Source organism: Clarias gariepinus, chromosome 2 (genome assembly GCF_024256425.1).
Source record: "Clarias gariepinus isolate MV-2021 ecotype Netherlands chromosome 2, CGAR_prim_01v2, whole genome shotgun sequence".
NCBI classification, from domain to species: Eukaryota; Metazoa; Chordata; class Actinopteri; order Siluriformes; family Clariidae; genus Clarias; species Clarias gariepinus.
In genome coordinates this window covers 28,919,254-28,929,583 of record NC_071101.1, presented here as the reverse complement: position 1 = coordinate 28,929,583, position 10,330 = coordinate 28,919,254, and the positions used below count along the sequence as shown (strand labels likewise).

Sequence of the window (10,330 nt, the reverse complement as noted above, 5' to 3'; positions counted from 1 at the left end):
GCAAAGCAGGGAGGATAGAAAAATCCTGGAACAACCAACAAAAAACCCAAGGACAGAAGAAATAATCAGGTGACAGACACCAGATAAAAAGAGGGGCTAACGAGGTGTACGGGAAACTATGTAATAAACTATACACTGAAACTAAACTTGAAAGAATCAGGGGACTCTCCCTGCGAGACAGTATGTGTGTGTGTAGATGGCCATGTGGGCAGATAAGAAATAGAAAAAATCAGAGACACAGAGCTAGTCTTGTGAATAAAATATTTTAACAAGAGTAGACACAGAATAAAAAGGCATATCTACATGGTAATAATATAAAATACAAAGTATAAAAAGCCCAACGTAAAATACAAAACATAAGGGGCCAGGGTAAAAGCATCAACAGAAATAAAATTCCTCAGAAGGAACACGGTCTGAACTGCCCTGGCTGTCCGAATCATCCAAAGGGATGAAGTCATCAATGGAGAAGTCGCAGTTGGCTATAAAATAGAATAAAATGTATAAAAACATTGAATGGGGTAAAATAAGGCAAATAAGTAAAATAGTGTAAAGAAGATGCTTACCCATGGCTGGTCTCTTGAAAAATGAAGAACATACCAAAGAAAAACAAGGAAACCCTATATTTTTATAAAAAGATATGAAAAGTGTAAAGATAATAGAAAATAATCATTAAAGAAGATGTATTATAATGGAGAGAAGTTTCGAGCATAGTAAGAGTCAGATAAGCGCAGGAAGAAGTCAAATAACGAGGTGTAAATATAAAGGGAAAGAGTTATGAGCATGAAGAGGAGTCAGATAGCGAGGTGTATGACATAATGGTACAAGATAAGAGAAATGTAATTTTAATGGAAAAATTAATTGATAAAAAACTGAATTATAATGGATTATAATTTTGCTGTGGTCAAACGAGGTGAAGGTACCGGGGAGGAGACTGGAGATCCCCCCTTTCAGAAACTGTATAAAAGGAGCATGATTTTGACTGTGAATTCAGTCTGGACTTGGCACTGCTTTGGTTCTGATCCAAGGCATGGCTAGGCTGGCTCATCTGGGTTCTTATTGCTGCAATAAAAGCCTGAATTACTTCATCCAGCTCTGCGTGGCGTAATCTTCTTTAATTCTCTTTGTTAATGACTTGTTAACTGATTGATATTTTAAACTAACAGCAACATCAACAGGTGGAAGAATTTTCTCCCACAGTACACGTCTTAAACTTTTTATTGGTACTGCATCGCAATTTCAAAATTATTCATCAGTCTTAAGTAGATATTAGAAAGATGAATAATCCTAGTGTTATATGACATGTTTGTGGCCAACCCGGTTTAAAGAAGTAAACAACTCTTTGGATAATAGCATCTGCCACCCCTGCTGGTCATCTACAGTACATCTACAAAATAAAGGTCATAAAGTTCTTTGCCCATCTATAACAGATGTATGCTAAAGCAATTTTTTTGCAAGACAGATGAGTTTAAGACAATGAAATTGTATTTGTTGTGGCACTTATAATATGGAGAAATATAATAATATATCTTTGGCAGTAACAGTATTTTTTGGCATCATTCTATAAGTTTTCTGCAATCATTCTTTGGATTGGGTATCTCTTATATATACGTATATTGCAAAATGGCCGTGCACCCTAGGGCCATTTGGGTTTTTAAGATTTTAAGGTCTGATGCACACAAATAATATATATGCATCTAATTTTTGGTTATTTCTTACTTATTGCTAAGAAATCAAGAGATAAGAAATAAAGCAAATAACGCTTACCAAAGCATACTGAACTTAAAACCTGCCACGGAAAAAATACATCCAGTATACAAATAAAGTCCCAAACCGATCTCAACATCGCAAGGAATTCAGAGAAAATAGAACAAAATATAACGCCATATGTATTATATTGGATACACATATTTCTAAGGCCTGTACCTCAGTAACAGGATTACCATTTTCCTCAAAAACCTGTTGTATACAATCCTATACATGTATTCTCCCCCTGGAGGATGATCTATGCACTACAGGCCACTTTTCCCCCCAGAATCCAACATGGCTGCATGCTAGGTGGAAGTTAGAGCAATTTTCAAGTGATAAGATTCCCTAATTTTGAAACAGTTACAGTAAGTGAAATAATTTTTTTAAATTATATTTCAAAATAATATATTCATAATAATATTTTATAGAAAAACCGTGGTGAAAAAGTGTGAATCAAATATGATACTATGGGTATATACATGTATTTCATGGGTCAGTACGTCAATTGTTGTTTTAGTGCATGAGTGCATCAAGTTTGTTTTATATGCACAGTAATTTAAACTGCACTAAATATATAAATTAATGTAAGCTTGAATATTTATTTTAGTACTTATTTTGAGCAGAATTGTATAATTGTCAGTTGTAAATAGTCAATATATAATTTGTAAATATAACAATATATTGTTTGTATGATTTGATTATTTAGATGGCAAAAAAGTACATTGTAGAAGATGTCCTAAATATAATAAATGATGGAAATTCAAGTAAAATTGAACAGTTTGGGGAGGAAGATGATGATGGTAGTGATGAGGAATGGACTTCTAAGGGAATGGCAGCTACAGAGGCATCACACAGTGATAGTGATGAAGAAGATGAACCTGTAGATGAAACAGACATACCAGTAACATCAAAACAGAGCAAAACAAAGCTGTCAGCAAAAGACAAAGTAAAAAAGAAAGCATACAGATAAAGAAAAGTGCCATTTGAAAGTCCAAATGTTGATTTTGATAGACATATTGATAATGTCTGTATAGAAAGATCAGAATGGACACCATACATTTATTTCAAGCAATTTGTTACTGATGAAATGAATCAGGAAATTGCACAGCAAACTATCTTGTACAGTGTACGGAAACTGGGAACATCAGTCAACACAACACCCAAAGAAATTGAACAGGTTCTTGGCATGTACATGCACATGGGGTTGGTACAAATGCCCAATGTAAGAGACTATTGGGAAATGGAGACGAAGTACCCCACAGTGTGTGATGTGATGTCTCGAGAACGATTCCTGAAATTGCTGACACTCATTCATTTTCAAGACAACCTCAGTGTGTCTGAGGACCAGAAGAAAGACAAACTTTGGAAAATCAGACCATGGTTAGAAAAACTTCGACAACAGTTTCTTCTCGTTTCTCCTGAAGAATTTCATGCAGTGGATGAAGTAATGGTGCCTTTCAAAGGCAAGTCTAACCTTCGTGTTTACATGCCATCAAAACCTCACAAATGGGGGTTCAAGATGTGGGCACGTGCTGGACAAACTGGGTTCCTTTATGATTTTCCTGTCTGCCAAGGTGCGGAAAATCCAGATAAGGAGAAGTCAGATGTTGGTGTTTCTGGAGATGTTGTCCTGAAATTGACTTCGACCCTTCCAGCAGGACAAAATCACAAGGTTTTTGCTGACAACTATTTTACATCAGTACCTCTGGTGGATCACCTGAAAGAACGAGGAATGTACTGTTTGGGGACAGTTCGAATGAACAGGGTGAAGAACTGCAGTATGATGGAAGAAAATGATTTAAAGAAAAAAGGAAGAGGGTCATGGGATTTTAGAGTGAATGAGAAAAACACTGTCATTGTGAGATGGTGTGACAACAAGGCTGTGAATCTGCTTTCTTCATTTGTTGGAGTTGACCCAGTGACAAATGTGAAACGGTGGGATCGAAAATCCAAAAAGTACATAATGGTGACAAGACCTGCTATTGTGGAGACATACAACAAATTTATGAGTGGTGTTGATCTTCTTGACATGTTGTCTGTTCTTTACAAGTTTTCCTTTAGATCCCGAAGGTGGTATCTGTACATTTGGTGGCACACTGTCACTGTGGCAGAAGGAAGAACTGGAACCTAGGAAGAAACCAATGCCATTGAGAAGATTTCAAGCTTCGGTTGGGACTTCTCTCATAAGCGCAGGAAGAGGCAAGATCCGATGTGGCAGACCACTGTCCTTACCACAAGCAAAGAAAGCACCCCCACGCAAAGGACGAGCTGCTGCTGTACCCCCTGATGTGAGAAAAGATGGCATTGACCATTTACCAACATGGAAAACAAGACAGAGGTGCAAGCACTGCCCGGGAAGTCACTTCTCACATGTCTACTGTGAGAAATGCAAAGTCAATCTTTGTCTAAACAAAGACAGAAATTGTTTTTTGGCATTTCATGAAACTTAAACAAGTTGCCAAATATACTTTACACACGGTGTAAAGTACTAAAGATGTTGTAAAAGTTGTTAAATGCTGTAAAACATGTTTGTGTGTGTAAGGTTTTTAAGGCACACAAAAATTTTATTCACCTGAAACGCCTGGTGTTTCAAATGTGATAGAAAAAAAAAACACACATGAGACGCATAGTGCATACGTCGCCAACTTTCTACAGTGACAATAGTGTCAATAGCAACAACCTCACAACATAATCCCCCCCCAGACCTTCAAACTATGTATTCTTCAGATTAGCTCAAGAACTGTGCGTAGAGAGCTTCATGGAATGGGTTTCCATAGCTGAGCAGGTAGTGATGTAGGTAAAAAACAAGAGTGATTAGAGAAGTTCCTTCATGCATAAATGCATACTCCTACAAGGAAATTTTATTAGAGATCTTATATTCAAGAGATTGACTGATAAAATATGGCTTAGGCCATATAAATAATGCTTTTCCAACAAAAGAAGATAATTTTAGGATTTTTCACAAGATTTACCCTGTGAACTTGTTTTTTGTGTGTGTTTTTTAAGATACAGTATTTGGAGATACTGTAGATAATAAATGTTCTTTCTGTACATAAAACATTTGTATTTTGAGTGTGAGAAGACAAAAAGATTTCTAACTCTGCTAAAATATCATCTCTTTGACCCCCTCTTTAGTTGACTTTAGACTTCAGCTTGGTTTTCACAGAATGGACCACATATTTTCTCAGCACACTTAGGCTCTTCACCGTGGCTGAAAAAGTACTTAATGAAAGGGTCATTTTACTGCATGCATGAACTATTCTTTGAAGTTAAGTTACATATAAAAGTATAACATGTTATTAATGTGAAAAAACACTTTGGCTGTCAAAATACGATAAATTAGCCACTCACACACACACGCACACACACACGCACACATAGACATGAACCAGTGCAAAAAAAAATAAATGCAAGTTTATTACATTTTACATATTTTTTTACATATATTTTACATATTGTTATTTACATTTTACAGTATGAGAGAGTCTTTTATTTTAACAGCCATTGCAACACATTAAACACACACAATAAGGTACTAAGGAGATTCTTGCTGCCTCCAGTTGCTCTTTCCTTTTGTGTCACGGTTTCTCCCTGGCCTCCTGAACACAGAACCACTGATGTGACAGGATCTGCTTGAGTGTTGGTCGTCTTGTAGGGTCTCGTTGTAGGCACAACTTTATCAGACTGCAGGAAGCTGTGTGTGCATTAACATAATTGGTTAAAATAATGAACTTTTCTAACCTTCTAAAACTTTAAGTGTTTATATTTCCTGTCATGTAGGCTTTTTCTTAATTAGTTTTCCTTCTAGCCATTTTTGCTGTGGAGGTTTTCCAGCTTTGTGTACGGGTTTAGAATGTAAAGCATCTGTATTTTTCTCACCCTCAGACAGATGATCAGGAAAGTCTACGTGGCCATTTACAATATCGTTGGCTTCACTGAAAAGCTCTTCTTCACATAACAGTTGGTACAGGAATACACCAAGACCCCAGACGGTGGCAGGTTCCGCCTCGTACTCTCCTTTGACGATCCATTCGGGTGGACAGAAAGTCGTCGTGCCTGAATGGAAGACGGAGAAGAAGTGTTGCATTAAGGTTACAAAAACGATCCACCATGAATTCCTATCAAATCAGCTCATCTTTAAGCTACAATTACCTGCATATTCCGTGTAGGGGGTGTTCTTCAGCAGATCTCCACAGCCGAAATCGATCAGCTTTATCTCGAGAGTACGAGGGTTCAGCAGAATGTTTTCCGCCTTGATGTCCCGATGGAAGACACCCCGGTCACTGCAGTGACGTGCAGCGTGAATAACTTGCCGCGTGATGATGCGAGCCATTGATTCAGACATAGTTTCATTTTCGCAGTAGTCGAAGAGGTCAGTGCAGGGTTCGGGCCGCTCCAGGACCAGGATGACATGTGTGGATGTCTCGTGCCATTCCACCAATTCGATCACCAAGGGACAGTAAGGTGGCTCGCACACGAGCTTCATGAGCGCCACCTCAAGAGGGAGTCTGCGTGTGTCCCCAGGCTAAAAACACAATAGATATAGTTAGGATTGGACTGGATAGATGTGTGATGTCAAGTGTTATATTTGTCATCTAATAATGAGTGAAAAGTAAAACTGTGTTTAAGGAGGTGTGTTACTTTTCCCCATCACATGTTTCATCTAAAAAAAATCACAAAAACAAGTTTTAAGTTCTCTTACGAGGGTGATGTAGGTGTCAATTCCAGGTTTGCGCATAAACTTTACGGCCACCTGTAACACAGAACTGCATATTTAATTTCACTGCTCTCATCTAACATTAGTACAATTTCCAACTCACTAAGAAGCGAAACAACTCTGTCTATTACCGGCAGTAATATCTACTGATCTACAGGTGGTGTATTCAGCAGTGCCTGTTAACTCTATATTTGCTGATATTTACCTTTTTACCGTCTGATTTGCGAACTCCTGCGTGGACTGCACCACATCCTCCTTTCCCCAGCAAACGTCCCAAAATGTAGCGACTGAAAAAGTCTGCTGTTAAACAAAAAAAAAGGCGAAAAAAAAAACAGTAAAGCTTTCTTTTACAAATCCAGCTTTGTGAGACTTCTACAGGTAACGTCTGAGTCCAAAATGTTAAATTAAATGTCTGATTGTGGAAAGAGTGTTCTGATTGTGTTCCTGTTTTCTGTCTCGTACCTCTCTTTTCAGTCTTGACGTTGGTCTCTTCCTTCTCTGTTCTTTTCTTCGCCTTCACTGCAGGGCCTTCACAAGGAACGGACACCCTGTTTCTCTCTCTCTCTTTTATAGTGATAGACGGGGTTGCCTCTACACAGGTGTCAGCCTTGTCAGGCTTCACATCCATCTCTTCTGACCCTCTTCTCATCTTGGGCTGGGGATCAGATTCTTCCTCAAGATTCAACCTTTTTCTCTTCATGAGATACTCTGTCCTTTCTTTTCCAGTAAAGCGTGGGTCCGCTTATAATATAATTTTATACATTACTAGGACTGACTGATACACATAATCATATATAGTCACTTTCATCATGAAGGGATACACTTCAGAAGTCTTACATTTTCTTGATATGATTTAATTCCATCCCTAAACTGAGTGTGACTTCCTACTACAGCTACTATATAAACTAGTGTTTAATGTACTGCTCTCTCAGAAGGTGGTGAGAACATCATGTCCCCATCCTCAACGTGTACATTAAGAATTAATGTTTTTTCCACACAACAATAGTAAAAATAAACTTACTGTTTGCTGGACAACAGAGAGTCATCACGTTTGTAATTTTTTACAGAATTTAGTGTGGTAAAATAAATGTTTAAATCTCTCTCTCTCTCTCTCTCTCTCTCTCTCTCTCTCTCTGTGCTTTTCTCTGTCTGTAAGCGATGTGTTGTGAGTAGCTTGGGCTCTGTGACATCATCATGTTCTAAAGACGCTTCTGCACAATTTGAAAGATGCAGCAGGAGAATCAGCCTAAAGTTTATAAACAACGTCCTAAATTATCTCCCTTCAATTCATAAGAAGAAAATATCCTACAGTGGTTTTAAACCTTACTGTACTAAAATTACTATAATAAATACTACAGGTTACTACAGTGTGTAGTAAATACTAGAGGTCGGTCGATTAATCTGGACTAAACCCCCCATATTTTTAAATAATCACATCGGCCGATGCCTGAGTTTATTAAGCCGATGAACAGGATCTGCCCCGTGTTGCTGTGATGGCGAGATAAAGTCTCATTTAGGTGTCGAGGATTCCCAGACAATATTTTCACCAAAAAGTTTCATTCCATGACACTTTATTTAAGAGCTCGTTATACTGCCATCTAGTGGACAAAGTTTGTGTAGCAAATAGATCCTAACATCGCAAACAGCATCATTAATATGGAGCTTGCAGCTTGCAAGTAATATTGTTAATCATCATTTAAGCTCCAGACATGTTTTTCTCCCCAATGTTACCAGGGGGCTCTGTAATAAAGTAAGATTGTAAGATTCACTGTGCAAAGAAAAAGCTAGTGTAAATAAATACAATTTCTCAATCTTTAAAAATGAAGACCACAGAGGTGAAAAGTAGTTTTAAATCTCATAAGTTTCTCTTCATATTTCCACTTATTCTGCTTTAGAAAATCCGCTCTGTTCACTTCCAGCTTCCGGTATTAAATCCCCAAATACTGTTAAATCGAAAGCTAGTGCACGAGGGTGTAGAATACTGTAAGATGTTTAACACAACAAGTAGTGCACTTGATTATCGGACAGAGAGGGATTTGGGATTTAGCCTTTAGCACTACCTTATTTTTAAAAGACCAAACCCGTTGACCCATGCTGTGAATGTAGTAAAGCGTTTGTCTAAAATTTACTAGTCCCAAGTGTGAATTAATGCCACTACACAAATGAAAGGAATATCATTTTACACAGTTATATAATTAGGTATTTAAATACTGTGATTAAAAATGTTGTTACTGGACAACACATTAATTTTAGTGGAAATATGGTTAATTGGAAAGTCATTTTCAACTCCTGGCTTGAGAGATCTGAAGCGGATGGACTTCCTCCTTTTGTTTACCCCTCCCTCTCTCTGTTTATTAATTCAGTAATCTCTTTTTGGATTATGTTTGAAAAAAAAAACACTTTCTGTAAGACATTGTCTTACTCAGTGTATTTCCTTATTTATTTATTTTTATTCCAAATAATATGTTGAATTTATCTCTCATTTGTCTTAAAATGTAATTATTTCTCTTCTAAATTACCAGTTTCCTTATCCAAATTTAACCAGCAGTAAAAGTATTCATTACTTATCCAAATCATTGAATTCAGGTGTTCCAATCACTTTCATGGTTACAGGTGTATTAAATCAAGCACCCAGGCATGCAGACGCTCTTACAAACATTTGTAAAAGTATGGGTCGCTCTCAGGAGTTCAGTGAATTCCAGCATGGTACCGTGATAGGATGTCACCTGTGCAATAAGTCGTGAAATTTCCTTACTACTAAATATTCCACAGTTAACTGTTAGGAAATTTATAACAAAGTGGAAGCGATTAAGAAACGACATCAACTCAGCCACAATGTGGTAGGCCATGGAAAATCACAGAGCGGGGTCAGAGGATCTAATTTTCGGTTATTTCTTACTCATTGCTAAGAAATCAAGAGATGAGAAATAAAGCTTACCAAAGCATACTGAACTTAAAACCTGCTACGGAAAAAATACATGCAGTATACAAACAAAGTCCCAAACCGATCTCAACATCTCAAAGAATTCAGAAGAAAATGGAACAAAATATTAAAGCTTTTACGTCTTAAATAAAGTACCACAAAACAACAATGGACCACACTTATGAAACGCATGGTGCACAGACGTCACCAACTTTCTGCAGTATCAATAGCTACAGACCTCCAAACTTTGAGTTCTTTAGATTAGCTCAAGAACTGTGCGTAGAGAGCTTTATGGAATGGGTTTCCATAACCGAGTTACTGCATCCAAGCCCTACATCACTAAGTGATGGGGTGGTGTAAAGCGTGCCGCTACTGGACTCTAGAACAGTGGAAATGTGTTCTCTGGAGTAATGAATCAGGCTTCTCTATCTGGCACTCCCATGGAAGAGTCTGGGTTTGTGAGGAGAACGGTACTTCTTATGATGTGAAGTTGTTTTTCAGGAGTTGGACTTGGTCCCTTAGCTCCAGTGAAAGGAACTCTTAACACTTCAGCATAACAAGCCATGTGGGACAATTTAATACTTTCAATTTTGTGGGAACAGTTTGGGGACGACCCCTTCCTGTTCCAACATGACTGCGCACCAGTGCACAATGCAAAGTCCATAAAGACATGGATGAGCCAGTTTGGTGTGGAAGAACTTGTCTGGCCTGCAACCCGAAAGAACACCTTTGAGAATGAATTGGAGCGAGCCAGGCCTTCTCGTTCAACATCAGTGTCTGACCTCACAAATGCATTTCTGGAAGAATGGTCGAAAAATTTCCATAAACACACTCATAAACCTTGTGGGCCTCCCGAGAATAGTTGAAGCTTTTATAGCTGCAAAGGGTGAGCCATCATCATATTAAACGTTAGGGATTAAGAATTGGATGTTAAACAAGTTCAT

The 10,330-nt window shown here is 37.8% G+C and overlaps 1 protein-coding gene across 1 annotated transcript; it reads right to left on the bottom strand.

Annotated features, from left to right (window-relative positions):
• Nucleotides 1-5,324: 5,324 nt before the first annotated feature.
• LOC128540723 (serine/threonine-protein kinase pim-2-like) lies at nt 5,325-7,270 on the bottom strand. The gene is made up of 5 exons (XM_053510736.1): nt 6,669-7,270; nt 6,449-6,499; nt 5,899-6,271; nt 5,626-5,802; nt 5,325-5,440 (listed from the first exon to the last, which is right to left on the bottom strand). Exons 1-5 carry the CDS (start codon nt 7,161-7,163, stop codon nt 5,325-5,327), a joined length of 1,212 nt encoding a protein of 403 aa, XP_053366711.1. The 5' UTR covers nt 7,164-7,270.
• Between the last annotated feature and the right edge of the window lie 3,060 nt (nt 7,271-10,330).